General features: G+C 42.3%; 1 protein-coding gene across 3 annotated transcripts; it reads right to left on the bottom strand.

The window, feature by feature from the left end:
- Positions 1-4,499: 4,499 nt before the first annotated feature.
- Positions 4,500-10,427, bottom strand: LOC139383521 (collectin-11-like). 3 transcript variants are annotated; one of them, XM_071128088.1, is made up of 7 exons: positions 10,292-10,427; positions 8,961-9,115; positions 8,727-8,798; positions 7,581-7,652; positions 7,433-7,486; positions 7,256-7,351; positions 4,500-7,034 (listed from the first exon to the last, which is right to left on the bottom strand). In XM_071128088.1, exons 2-7 carry the CDS (start codon positions 9,088-9,090, stop codon positions 6,643-6,645), a joined length of 816 nt encoding a protein of 271 aa, XP_070984189.1. In that variant the 5' UTR covers positions 9,091-9,115; positions 10,292-10,427; the 3' UTR covers positions 4,500-6,642. The 3 variants fall into 3 exon arrangements, with proteins under 3 accessions (XP_070984189.1, XP_070984190.1, XP_070984188.1); XM_071128089.1 differs by having other exon boundaries at positions 8,961-9,091; XM_071128087.1 differs by having other exon boundaries at positions 6,479-7,052; positions 10,292-10,348.
- Between the last annotated feature and the right edge of the window lie 4,934 nt (positions 10,428-15,361).

Genomic DNA, 15,361 nt, shown 5'->3' with positions numbered 1-15,361 from the left:
TGAAATTATGTTTTAGTCAAACATACAAAAATTGGGCGTGCAAAATTATTCAGCCCCCTTAAGTTAATACTTTGTAGCGCCATCTTTTGCTGCGATTACAGCTGTAAGTCACTTGGGGTATGTCTCTATCAGTTTTGCACATCGAGAGACTGAATTTTTTTCCCATTCCTCCTTGCAAAACAGCTCGAGCTCAGTGAGGTTGGATGGAGAGCATTTGTGAACAGCAGTTTTCAGTTCTTTCCACAGATTCTCGATTGGATTCAGGTCTGGACTTTGACTTGGCCATTCTAACACCTGGATATGTTTATTTTTGAACCATTCCATTGTAGATTTTGCTTTATGTTTTGGATCATTGTCTTGTTGGAAGACAAATCTCCGTCCCAGTCTCAGGTCTTTTGCAGACTCCATCAGGTTTTCTTCCAGAATGGTCCTGTATTTGGCTCCATCCATCTTCCCATCAATTTTAACCATCTTCCCTGTCCCTGCTGAAGAAAAGCAGGCCCAAACCATGATGCTGCCACCACCATGTTTGACAGTGGGGATGGTGTGTTCAGCTGTGTTGCTTTTACGCCAAACATAACGTTTTGCATTGTTGCCAAAAAGTTCAATTTTGGTTTCATCTGACCAGAGCACCTTCTTCCACATGTTTGGTGTGTCTCCCAGGTGGCTTGTGGCAAACTTTAAATGACACTTTTTATGGATATCTTTAAGAAATGGCTTTCTTCTTGCCACTCTTCCATAAAGGCCAGATTTGTGCAATATACGACTGATTGTTGTCCAATGGACAGAGTCTCCCACCTCAGCTGTAGATCTCTGCAGTTCATCCAGAGTGATCATGGGCCTCTTGGCTGCATCTCTGATCAGTCTTCTCCTTGTATGAGCTGAAAGTTTAGAGGGACGGCCAGGTCTTGGTAGATTTGCAGTGGTCTGATACTCCTTCCATTTCAATATTATCGCTTGCACAGTGCTCCTTGGGATGTTTAAAGCTTGGGAAATATTTTTGTATCCAAATCCGGCTTTAAACTTCTTCACAACAGTATCTCGGGTCTGCCTGGTGTGTTCCTTGTTCTTCATGATGCTCTCTGCGCTTTTAACGGACCTCTGAGACTATCACATTGCAGGTGCATTTATACGGAGACTTGATTACACACAGGTGGATTGTATTTATCATCATTAGTCATTTAGGTCAACATTGGATCATTCAGAGATCCTCACTGAACTTCTGGAGAGTTTGCTGCACTGAAAGTAAAGGGGCTGAATAATTTTGCACGCCCAATTTTTCTGTTTTTGATGTGTTAAAAAAGTTTGAAATATCCAATAAATGTCGTTCCACTTCATGATTGTGTCCCACTTGTTGTTGATTCTTCACAAAAAAATACAGTTTTATATATTTATGTTTGAAGCCTGAAATGTGGCAAAAGGTCGCAAAGTTCAAGGGGGCCGAATACTTTCGCAAGGCACTGTAGCAGGAATGTGCACGGTGAACCTGGTCTGGACTCTCCACCGCTGTCGCACCGATGGAAACTCCTACACAGCTGCCTGAACACTCATCAGACCAGCCCTGGAGAGCTCCCTGTCTCCACGAAAATCTTAGGATTGTGAATAGCCAGCCAGGGAATCCCCAGCACCACCGGAAACGCAGGTGAATCGATAAGGAACAGACTAATCCGCTCCTTATGATCCCCCCCCCCCGCATAATCATCTTCAGAGGAATCGTGGCCTCCCTGACCAGCCCTGACTCTAACGGTCGACTATCTAAGGAGTGCATGGGGAAGGGGGGGGGGGTCTACATTAACTAACGGAATCCTCAACCTCTGGGTGAGACCACGATCTATAAAGCTCCCTGCTGCGCCTGAATCAACTAGAGCCTTATGCTGGAGAGAGGGAGAAAACTTAAGGAAACAAATTAATAAAAACATGTGACCAACAGGAAGCTCTGGGAAAGTGTGGTGCTGACTCACCTGGGGTGACCGAGGAGTGTTCTGCCTGCCCTCTCGACTCCCAGATGGACTCCTCCAGCACCGACCGGAAGTGTGCCCTCTCCGGCCACAGCTGGTACAGGAGGAGCCTCCTCCGGTCTCCCTGGATGCAGCCCCCCCTAGCTCCATCGGTATGGGAGCGGGAGGGCCAGGAGGTGGGACAGACAGGACCCTTTCAGAACGTCCGCGAGCAGCCAGCAGATGGTCTAGCCGGATCGACATGTCTAAAAGCTCGTCCAGGCTGAGCGTAGTGTCCCTGCGGACGTCCTCTCTCAGGCTACACCTGTAATGGTCTATCAGGGCCCTGTCGTTCCACCCCGCTCCAGCGGCCAAGGTCCGGAATTCCAGCGCGAAGTAGAGCTCTAGTTGAAGCAGGAATCCCTGGCACCCCGCCGCCGCTCCATCGTACTCCCTCTGAGGCGTAATACGCAGAGCGCTGGCACCGGATTCCGCTGGAGGAAATGGTAGTGTTGCCGGTGGGAGGGGTAGTAGGGAGCCACTCCTCTCCCAACGGTCCATCTGATCCATCCGATGCGATGGAGGTGTGATGAAGGACTCGCTCCTCCATCGTGGGGAGAGGGGTGGTCGCTGCTCCTGCTGATTCCATATTTTATGGTGCGGGCTTCTGTAACACTTGAAGAGTGATGGGTGTGGAGGGTGAAGAAGATACGAGGGAAAAACGCTTTAATATCCCAAAAGAACAGGAACACGTACAACTGGGTGAAGCCAAAACACAGGCGCAAACACAACCCAAGGACCACTGGTAATAACCAGGACAGCGAAAACCCAAACAATAAACAATACACCTCTTATGTACATAGCAACAAGCCCGCACAAACACAAGCTGTAACGGATCTCATCCTCCTCTTCTGAGGAGGAGTAGCGAGAAGGATCGGAGGACCAATGTGCAGCGTGGTAAGTGTCCATAATGTTTAATCAAAACACAACAGAACACTGGAACAATAAACGTGAATCAAAAAATCAGTCCCGTGTGGCAACAAGCACTGACACGGGTGACAAACACCCACAACTCAAAAGTGAAACCAGGCTACCTAAGTGTGATTCTCAATCAGGGACAACGATTGACAGCTGCCTCTGATTGAGAACCATACTAGGCCGAACACAGAAATACCAAATTATAGAAAAACGAACATAGACAACCCACCCAACTCACGCCCTGACCATACTAAAACACAGACCTAAATAAAATAACTAAGGTCAGAACGTGACACAAGTAGGCTAATCGAACTTAAATAACCCAAAAACCCCAACAAGGAACAGGTGAAAACAATTAGACAAAACCAAACGAAAGGGAAAAAGGATCGGTGGCAGCTAGTAGACCGGCGACGACGACCGCCGAGCACCACCCGAACAGGAAGGGGAGCCACCTTCGGTGATATTCGTGACAGACTGGAAATAATATATTTCTTAAAAATTATGCAGTAAATTTAAGCCATATAAAAAATGCTAAATATATTACTTCAGATTATTTACACAAATGATTTTAACTTTAACCAAGGAGAAGTGGCTGATAAACTAAAGTAATACATTTGTTAAGGGTCATTTTGACCCAAAAGGTGCTTTTTCATGACTTCGCCAATCAACTTGTTCTTAATAAATCTAAATAATTGTTTAGTGTTTCTGAATGAATATGGACTGTGAAAAAATTTAATTCCGGCTATTTTTGACCCCAGACAACAACAAAAACGTATTCCCCCTATAGAAATTTGATAGAGAGGACCTTTATTTGAATCTAGGTTTCTCTGAATACATAAGTATGGAGATGGAGCACGTTATGCACTCGCCCATGGTAATAACTAGTTATAACTAGGTATGAACGTGTACAAAATCTAAATGACCTTAGACATATGCTTAGTTGCAGTCAAAACAGTCTGTCAGTGGTATGAATACTTGACAGAACTGTAATACAGAAACCAGCTACTCTCTGAATGTACACACTGTGCTGTATTGGTGTGTAATCTAAAATGTTAGAAAATAGCATAATTCCTATAATACCCTCCAATATGCTATAAGTGCAATTTGTTATGGTATTTTGGTTGCTATAACATTTGGTTTAAAGTGAGGGAGGATTTGGGTATGCATCCTGCCATAGGCCCTACAACTCCCATTGTTTTACCTTTAGTGATGCTAATACTGGCTGTGGGGGTAAGTAAATAAAGAAGACTAAGCCATATTTTTGGTCATTGTTTCTCAGGATCAATGGATGAATAACTTTTTGCCCCCAAAAATGTAGTATATTTAAATGTTGATGTACTGCCCCTTTAAATGGATGTAGTTTTTACTACATACATATGACAAAATGAATGTTTACTTCAAAATTCTAAAAACTGAATGATACTACATGATGATACCACAAAAAATGATGGTAACTGAGATTTTTAGTACTGATTTGGATTGTACACCTACTTTGGCAAAAGACTGTACATTATAAGGGAAAAATATATATTTTAGTTGACAAAATATGCAAATTAACTGTAGATTTTATACAATAACAGCCTGTTTTGGTAATTTTCTTTATTTTAGATAACATTATTTACATGTCTAAGGATGTTTTGAAAATAATGTCTAAGTTGATATTTTGCAATGATTGTTGCTTTTTCCAATAGTCCATGTAAAGTGGCTTGCGAAAGTGTTGGCATTTTTTCTACTTTGTTACCTTACAACATGGCATTAAAATTGATTTCTTCGGGGTTTGTATCATTTGATTTACACAACATGCCTACCACTTTGAAGATGCAAAATATGTATGTGTTTTTTGTGAAACAAACAAGAAATAGCACACAAACATGACTGTTCATAACTATTCACCCCCCTAAAGTCAATACTTTGTAGAGCTACATTTTTCAGCAATTACAGTTGCAAGTCTCTTGGGGTATGTCTCTTTCAACTTGGCACATCTAGCCACTGGGATTTTTGCCCATTCTTCAAGGCAAAACTCCTCAAGCTCCTTCAAGTTGCATAGGTTCTGCTGGTGTACAGCAATCTTTAAGTCAGACCACAGATTCTCAATTGGATTGAGGCCTGGGCTTTGACTAGGCCATTCCAAGACATTTAAATGTTTCCCCTTAAACCACTCAAGTGTTGCTTTAGCAGTATTATTAGGGTCATTGTCCTGCTGGAAAGTGAATCTCCATCCCAGTCTCAAATCTCTGGGAGACAAACAGGTTCCCCTCAAGTATTTCCCTGTATTTAGCGCAATCCATCGTTCCTTCAATTCTGACCAGTTTCCCAGTCCCTGCCAATGATAAACATCTCCACAGCATGATGCTGCCACCACCATGCTTCACTGTGGGGATGGTGTTCTCGGGGTGATGCGAGGTGTTGGGTTTACACCAGACATTGTGTTTTCCTTGATGGCCAAAAAGCTCAATTTTAGTCTCATCTGACCAGAGTACCTTCTCCCATGTTTGGGGAGTCTCCCACATGCCTTTTGGTAAACACCAATTTGTTTGCTTATTTTTTTCTTTAAGCAATTTTTTCTGGCCACCCTTCCATAAAGCCCAGCTCTGTGGAGTGTGCGACTTAAAGTGGTCCTATGGACAGATACTCCAATATCCTCTGTGGAGCTTTGCAGCTCATTCAGGGTTATCTTTGTTCTCTTTGTTGCCTCTCTGATTAATGCCCTCCTTGCCTGATCCATGCGTTTTGGTGGGTGGCCCTCTCTTGACAGGTCTGTGGTGCCATATTCTTTCCATTTTTTAATAATGGATATAATGGTGCTCTGTGGAATGTTCAAAGTTCTGATATTTTATAACCCAACCCTGAGCTGTAATTCTCCACAGCTTTGTCCCTGACCTGTTTGGAGAGCTCCTTGGTCTTCATTGTGCCGCTTGTTTTGTGGTGCCCCTTGCTTAGTGGTGTTGCAGACTCTGGGGCCTTTCGGAACAGGTGTACATATACTGAGATCATGTGACACTTAAAGTCCACCTGTGTGCAATCTAACTAATTATGTGACTTCTGAAGGTAATTGATTGCACCATATCTTTAGGGGCTTCATAACAAAGGAGGTGAATACATATGCACACGGCACTTTTCCGTTTTTTTGTTGTTGTTGTTGTTGTTGTTGTTGAAACAAGTAATTTTTTTCATTTCACTTCACCAATTTGGACTATTTCGTGTATGTCCAGTACATGAAATCCAAATAAAAATAAATTATAGGTTGTAATGCAACAAAAAAAGAAAAACGCCAAGGGGATGAATACTTTTGCCTAGGCACTAGATGTAACTATGTTAGTGGTTTGAGGGTTAAAAATCAGTTCACTTCAAGATACAATATATAACTCACATAAACATGATGAGAAAGACAAAAAAAAGTTTCATCTTCAAAAAGCAGATTCCAAGTAGATTAAGAGATCAGGGTAGAAATGGCTGTATCCATTAAATGCAATGGTTTATAAAAACAGCATCCATTCAAGTCAAAAAGGAAGAAAACTGGAACAACTGAGAAGAAACACCATGTCTTTGCACAACTGTTGTTGCATGTCAGTACTCAATCTTTTATACTGTACAATGATATTTAGCACTGGTGGGTGATTACATTTAAATGCAGCTGTGTCAAAATAATTGCACATACTGAACAACATCTGTAGAACTCTATAAAAGGCTTCTCTATAATTCACTACCACTTTCAAACAAATGCTCCTCAGACACTGTCCTTGTCAAACTCACAGACAAAGTACATGGTGGGGTGGCAGGCCACATCGGTCCAGTCCCCCACCGCCACCATTTCAGCACAGTCCTCGTCATCGTAGGCATTGTTGGGTTCCCCTTCCCTCCACTTGCTGAAGGTGCTCATTGGGGAATTATCCACGTAGGTGAAATGACCCTCGCGGTCTATGTCGTTGATACCAATGTACACCCGGCTCAGGCCCGCCTCTGTGATGTACCCAGCGATGGCCGCATTGGCCCCCTCGTCCTTGGGCATGGCCAGGTGTCCACCCCTCCCCTGACAATAGACTTCTGCATCGGTGTAGCGTTTCTCCTCCTTGACCAGCAGATAGACCTTGCTGTCGGTCTCTTTGATGCCGGCGACAGCTGCAGGGGAGGGCAGTGCTGAAAAATGAGCACTTGTATTTCTATAATCACACCGACATATAAACCCAGCATTTACTTTGTGAATGGAAGAAAGCAAAGCAAAATGGTATAAGATACGAGCATTTAAACCAATACTGAAAGGAAACTGATAGCTCTATGTCTTTACATTATTCATTGGAAATTCCTAATTTAACATTCAACCAGACATCCTGAAAGCGTACCATTTTTTATGAACTTCAGCTCATTGGATAACTGTGTCACTAGGATGTCCATCTCACCAATAATTTTCCTCAGGGGTGTGCATTCACATGGAACACCTGGTGAGACAAAACAAAACATGGCTTGGGCTTATTGTTAACTAGACCTAGAATGTTTCTCCAAACAAATAAATGTTGTACCTGGATCACCATTCGGGCCCCTTGATCCAGCATCACCCATATCTCCCTTTACACCTGAGAGTAGAAACATTGTTAAAGTACATGGAAAACATAGCAATGCATCCCTAAACAGAAGTGTAAATGCAAGTTGTTCTGTTTTTTTTCCTACCTTTGACTCCACTGGGGCCAATCTTCCCATAATGTCCCATTATACCCTTCTGCCCTTTAACTCCCAGATGTCCTGTAGAGAAACATGTTTTACAGTTACTAGAAGTGTGTTGTTACTGATTTCAGAATCAAAGGAATAAGTGGGTTAAATAACAAAGCCTCTGCATCTCATGTAAATGAGAATGTGTTCTCAGTCAACTTACCTGGTTAAATAAAAAAATATGTCTTTTAGATAGACATTGTCTGAGAGCCATCTCCATTTTGAAGTAGTGAATTTTATTCTTCTACTAGTTCTATGACAAAAACTGAAAGGGTGCATACTGCAATTTACTGCCAATTGCAGTTATGGAATGTTTATTCACGGGTAAACCCATTGGCTGCTCCCACCTGGTGACCTGGATGGAATTATGTGATCCTTCCTTAACCCATAGGAAGTCCCACCCAGTTGACTACTTCAAAAATTGTGAAAGTCCTCAATGGCGCTGCCCATGCTAAAATCGGCTTTTGGACACTAGGGTACTCCATCTAGCTCTATGACCAGTCCTCATTAACAGCTGCTGTAAACAATTGTCAGTGATTCAGGGGATTCTGGGTAAGGTTTCTCACACAACCTCTGACCTAAAGTAAACATTCTGTTGCTCTGGACTGCCTAGCAGTGATGTAACCAGCGCACAACATCCTCTAGGAGAAATGATTGTCAGTACATGCTGTGATCTTTACTCTAGTTCCTGCAATAACGGTCCAATTAAATAAATACCCCATAGAATCATGTTGTTAAAGGAAATATGATTTTAAACCATTCTGGAAAAATATCTGTATGGTTCCAGTCTATTGTAAAATAAACAAGTCCACAAATGTAGTGAGACACCCTAGTGATAGGCCAAAGGGTTATCCAAAGACCTTTTCCGAAGGGAAATCAGTAGGCGTGTCCAAAAAGCTTTTCATGACAACCAAATTCTCTAGCAGATAACTACTCCCAACATCCTACAATGCTGAAAAACATACCACGCCCAAGTTTCCCAAGTCCAGCCTCCATAGAGTCAAAACTTTGTGATATTGTGAGGGATATCATCATCAAAGCATAGCACCTGTACAGAGAGAATGCTGAACGTTGTTTTTTCTTCTGTTTTTAAAGATAGAGGCTTACCTATCTCCCCTGGTGGACCCATTCTTCCTGGTCTCCCAGGTGCTCCTTTTACTCCCTTTTCTCCTTCCTCTCCTGTCAAATGGAGAGAAAGCTTCATGAATCAAAACACAAACTGCACAACTCTGAAATGTTATTACTGTTGATAAATAGTGCACACTGCAATCCTATGAGTCCTATACGATTTCTGAGCGTGTTTTAAACTCTTTAATTTTTGATGAAAGCGTGAGTGTATGCCTTTGAGTCCTGGGACGAGAATTTGGACAGAGCAGGGTTCGTCTGACATGTGCTGTCCATGAGCTGACTCCATCAGGGTCAGCCCCAGTAGAGTGATAAGTACACAAGGCATCAGCTTCTCTCCTCTCATCCTGCAACATGGATGGGTTGATGGACTGGAAGAAATTGTATGAGATATACACTGACAAACACACACACAGATACAAGTAACTGCCAAAATAAAATAAAAACACCAACATAAAGTATCTTAATAGGGCCTATGGGCCACCAACGAGCCGCCAGAACAACTTCAATGCACCTTAGCATAGATTCTTAGATTCTGCAAGTGTCTGGAAATCTATCGGAGGGATGCGACACCATTCTTCAACGAGAAATTCCATAATTTGGTGTTTTGTTGATGGTGGTGGAAAACGCTGTCTCGTGCGTTGCTCCAGAATCTCCAATAATGTTAAATTAGGTTGATATCTGGTGACTGAGACGGCCATGGTATATGGTTTACATCATTTTCATGATCATTACACCATTCAGTGACTACCCGTGCCCTGTGGATGGGGGCATTTCCACTGCACACAGATGTCAATTCAATGTCTATTCCACATTGGTTCAATGTAATTTAATTTAAATGACATGGGAACAACATTGATTCAACCAGTGTGTGCCCAGTGGGTTGTCATCCTATGGGGGCATAGACATGGCAATAATGGCCTGCCCAGCATTTTTATACATGACCCTAAGCATGATGGGATGTTAGAGGGCTAAATTAAAATTCAGGAACCACACCTGTGTGGAAGCACCTGCTTTCAAAATAATTTGTATCCCCCCCCATTTAATGTTTCCATTATTTTGGCAGTTACATGTACATCTGAAGAGCAGTTAAGACTGTTTTGCAGTAAATTGAGAAAATACAACATCATGGTACAATTAATCATTGTACAATTAATCATTGTACAATTAAGTCTGATATGAGTAATGATTACCCAGGTCTATGTGATAGTGTGCTTCTACACAGTCCACCACAACAACTGATTGGAGACCTCAAACCAACCCTTTCACATCACTCAATATAACAACAACAACAAATTGGTGAAACTTGCAGTAGCCTAGGCCAGAATGTATCTGACCTAAGACCAAAATTCCTTATCTGGCTTTGAGGGAAATTCCCTTGAAAAGTGCCTTGGCACATGCCAGATGAAACAATATAGTGCTGTGACAAATCACATACAGCCAAACAACATCCAAAGATAAACCAACCAAGGTTGCTTCATCATGACATACACAGGATACTGTTATATGGGTCTCAGGTCACATCAATATTTCTAAATGTAACCTACCTTTTGTGGAGTTTTCCAGACCCACAAAGCAGCAAGTAGATTCAGCTTGGGATTTTCTTCCAAATGATCCACATGAGTTAACATGGGGTTGCACATGGGATTTCATGTTTCCTTCTCAGGACCCTAGAATGTGTGTGATAGGTCGTTTCACAGATAAAGCCAAAGGCAGCTGGGGCTTCAAAGATAATTGGATGGGAAAGCATGGGGGTCATTGACAACATCCACTTCTGATAACACACAAACTAAATTAAAGGGGATTAAAAACTATAAGGTCCATTCTTGATTTTCACATGAATACTGAAATATATGTTCTGTGAATAGGTTATGATGTAGCTAGTACAAAACAACAACCTAATAGAGTTGCAATGTCAGTTCTCAGTTTACACAAAAACATTTAAGTACAAAATCTATAAGGTGCTTTTCTGCTAGCCTGAGTACCAGTCGCTTTAGCTAACGTTCTACTCGTCATTACCAAACTGGTCTTTCAGCAATCTTCAAATATGAACATTCTATCATTAATGAGCTTGAGGTTATCCTGATTCCATAACCAATCACAATGTATACGCAAATTAGACTGATAGGACGACGTTTACTTAATTCAATAATTTTATTGGGTTGACCATAGTCCTACTATATATTGCTACTTCTGGGACATGCATTGGCCTAGGCTACTGGTTCCAGGGCTATAAGAGGAATACAGAGGATGGAAGCGAGAGAGGCCTGGGAAATAAAATCAACAAATACCCTACCATCTAACCCTACACTCATTAAAAACCCACCACCATACTCCACTATTTAAACCTATCTAGTCCTACCTCAGGCCTGAAAGGACAGGACACAACCACTCAACAAACCCTGTAACTCTTCTGACGTCAAATCTCGCACACCCAAATACTTCTCTGCAGCTGCCACCACAACCTCTGTTTTCTGTGATTTACGTTCCATCCTTGCAGTACAGTTTATAACCATTGCTATGAATGCTAAAAAAGCCAATCTTACTGAAGCATATATTACTCGTTGGCCTATCCCTCTGTATTGATACAGATCGACACTACTCACACGAATCCTCTTTGACCCATCTTCCTCAACTTCCGCTGCCTCAGCGTACGGCACAATATGCTCTACTCTAAGTAACCTCAACCTGCCTTTCTTGCACCAGACATTTCTGATTCCCACCCAGCCCCATGGGCACCCATACAGTTAACACACACCGCGTATTACCCCAATGCTACACACTCCTTTGTCTCGTGCCCGTCTGCACACTTCTCACACCTAGGAACCTCCCTTCTACAGACTGCTGCCACATGCCCATAAACTTGACACCTGTAATGTCTTAAATTTACTTGGCATATAAACTTGTACGGGATAAATGGAATATCCTAACATCAATCACTTTGTCAGGCAGAGACTCAATATCAAAAGTTATGCAAACCAGAGACAATAATTTTTTTTTGTCTGACGCAAGTTTTGTGTCAATGAATTGAAGTTGAAAATGCGTTAATTTAATTAAATGTGAAGGGAAAAAAAGCATAGTGCCTAAGTCTATTTAATGAATCCCAACAGATCGCAAAGCAGGGAATCCCCATTCCCCACTGAGTTAATTTTTGGAAGTGTCAAATTCACGTTCTCATCCATAAATGCATATCAAGTACAAGCGTGCTGCCAAGCAGCTCACATCAATCTGCAGGATGGATGGGCGTCTAACGTGGATCGCTAGAATAATGATTATGATCACATTTCCTCAATTTAAATATGGGACGAAGACATAATGCACCTGACCCCACCTATCAGGTGTTGTACCATTGGGTGTGGCCCAGAGGGGGTGGCAGCACCGGTCATCCTACGATCAAGGAACCTCCATGCACCCCTGGCCTGGACGGCTGAAGCATCAACAGCCATAGCACTCCTGAAAACAGATCTATCAGCGGCAGCAGCTCTGACTGCACCTGACTACAAGAACAAGTTCCATTTGGATGTTTCTGAAAGGGAAGGATTCACCTCATCCGTCCTATTCCAGAAACAAGAGGGGGAGAGAAGGGTCTTGATGTACTACTCTTCAAACTTGACCACATTGAGGTAGGACAGTCAACATGCTCCAGATACGTTGCTGCAGTAGCAAAAGCTATTGAAAAAACAGCTCACCTCGTGATGTCACCCTTCAATCAGCCATCATCCCTCAACCAGCATCGGCCAAATTAGCTGAAATCATCGGATTGACGCAGGTCCTCATCAGAGGAAAAGGAAAGACTGAATATCTATACAGACTCAGCCCATGCCCATGAAGCAGGCCACACTGATGGACCCAGAACTTTTATGAGAAACACATGGCCCCACACACGAAGGCAAACTAAAGACCCTCCAAAAAGGCCTCGCACATCTGGTGGCACCCTCACATAAAAAATATGACTGACTTATTTTATGACGATGATTTATTTTGTGACGGATGCAATGGTTGTGACAGACACAACCCAAAGAAACCATATCAAACACCAATGGGCTCATACGTAATACCTAATGCATGTTTTCAGGATATTAGTATAGACTACACCGACATGGGCCCCGAAAATGTATCTAAAGGCAAACTCTATCTCCTAGTCATAGTAGATAGGTTCTCCAAATGGGTAGAGGCAATACTAACAAAAGGGGAGGATGCTAGGTCAGTCTTTGAGTGGCTACAAACCAAACTAATACCCAGGTATGGCATCCCAAGACAAATCAAATTTGACAAATGGCTTACATTTAACAAACACCTGAGACAGGTGGAAGAAAGATTTGGCATAACCCACAGATTTGGATCTGTGTACAGGCCCCAATCCCAAAATCTGGTGGAACGTCAAACCAAAAGCAAAAGCTAAGATAGCTAAAGTATGTGCCTCATGGGATAATGACTGGTAGAGTCATGCATGGTCCACCAAGGGAGGGAGGTCAAATGCCCGCCCTTGATGTACAACAAATTGTAATGTCTAATTATGTGAAAAAACTGACGGTTCTCTCTGCGGCACTCTCTACCCAGGTTCACAAGGTCCAGGAGGGGGAGCACTCCCTCCAATCACTCCTGTCCCAAACACGCCACTACTGAAGGTAAAGGTTGGTGACGGGGTGAGGGTTACAGTCCACAAGAGAAAGTGGCTGGAACCCAGGTGGACTGGACCGTACGAAGTGAAGGAGGTTACTTCACACTCAGTCCAGGTCAAAGGTAAATCAGGCACACCTTGGCACCGCCTTACACATTGCACCCCAGCCCCAATTCCTTCTAGAACACTGACTGAAGTCAGAGCTGATTTGAGCGGCCTAAATTCGATTCCAAATGAAGACACTCCTTCCTCAGGTGATGCGGCATCAAACTCCGCCTCCCCTGAGAAGGGAACCTCGCCCAGTTAGAGGGAAATTTCTCCCTCTCTGGGTGAGGCTGGGGATATCTGGTCCCTTATTTGTGATATTCATACTGATATTTGGAGTAACCCTAGGACTTTCACATGGTTAATTGAACAACTATTTCACCCTGCCACATCACATACACCAACCCCTACACATGTCCCTAACTCCTTTCCTGATATCACTCCCTCCAATCACTCCTGTCCCAAACGTAGCACTACACCTACAGACCCACCATGCAAACCAGACAAGGTTAGGAGCACCACCTTATGTATACCCACGATTGCAACCGCCACCTTTCTGCTATAGTTTTCACGTCTAATAGACGTGAAGAGAGGGATTTGTTATATAAGTATTCATACACATAGCTCATATAAACAAAGACAGTCCGTTGTAAGAACACATACACCCAGCCACAAGACTGACCCCCTCTATTGGTCGGATGCTCAGGATAAGGCTCTGCTGTGCACCAATGGGGCTTCTGCTCTGGCTAGAGCAAGGCCCGCCTCCAACCCTCCGACCAGTCAAGAAGACCGAAACGACAAGACTCCACCTACTTTATTCTATGTATAAAAATGAATGTAACCGTTGTATAGGCCTCTTTTTCACCTGGCTCCTTGCCGAGTTATGTGAACTAGGTCCGTGCACGTAAAACTGCGGGACAAGATATCTCTGACTCATTAAAACTGTCTTTTGTTACAACTGAAATCCACTCTGTCCAACGTCCGTGATTTGGTCTCAACTCTCCAGTTTTTGAACACTAACAGTAGTTTAGAAAAATGAATCCCGTGCAAATCTTTCTCAGGAATAAGGCACATGCTTGGATAATAATTACATAACCAACATCTCTAGTACAGTGGTGGAAACACTACCCAATTGTCATACTTGAGTAAAAGTAAAGATACTTTAATATAAAATGACTCAAGTAAAAGTTAAAGTCACCCAGTAAAATACTACTTGAGTAAAAGTTTTAAAGTATTCGATTTTTTCGAAACACGTAAGTATCGAAAGTAAATGTAATTGCTAAAATATACTTAAGTATCAAAAGTAAAAATAAAATTATAAATAATTGTAAAAATCTTATATTAAGCAAACCAGACGCCATAATGTTCTTGTTTTTTAAATGTATGGATAGCCAGGGGTACACGCCAACACTTTGACATAATTTACAAACAAAGCATGTGTGTTTAAATAGTCCACCAGATCAGAGGCAGTAGGGATGACCAGGGATGTTCTCTTGATAAGTGCATGAATTGGGCAATTTTCCTTCATGCTAAGCAATCAAAATGTAATGAGCACTTTTGTGCTTCAGGGAAAATGTATGGAGTAAAAAGCACATTCTTTTCTTGAGGAATGTAGTGAAGTAAAAGTAAAAGTGGTCAAAAATTTGAAATAGTAAAGTAAACTACTTAAGTACTAAAAATACTTGAATGTACTGTTTAAGTAGTTTTTGGGTATATCTGTACTGTACGATTTATATTTTTGACATTCCTAAAGAAAATAATATTATTACTCCATAAACCTTCCCTGACACCCAAAAGTCTTCGTTACATTTTGAACGCTTAGCAGGACAGGAAATTGTACCAAGATAACATCCCTGGTCCTCCCTACTGCCTCTGATCTGGCGGACTCACTAAACACAAAATGCTTCGTTTGTAAATAACCTCTGAGTGTTGTAGTGTCCCTGGCTATCTG

This window comes from Oncorhynchus clarkii, chromosome 25, assembly GCF_045791955.1.
Source record: "Oncorhynchus clarkii lewisi isolate Uvic-CL-2024 chromosome 25, UVic_Ocla_1.0, whole genome shotgun sequence".
NCBI lineage: Eukaryota > Metazoa > Chordata > Actinopteri > Salmoniformes > Salmonidae > Oncorhynchus > Oncorhynchus clarkii.
The sequence above is the reverse complement of the archived record's forward strand: the minus strand, read 5'-3'. Positions and strand labels throughout refer to the sequence as shown.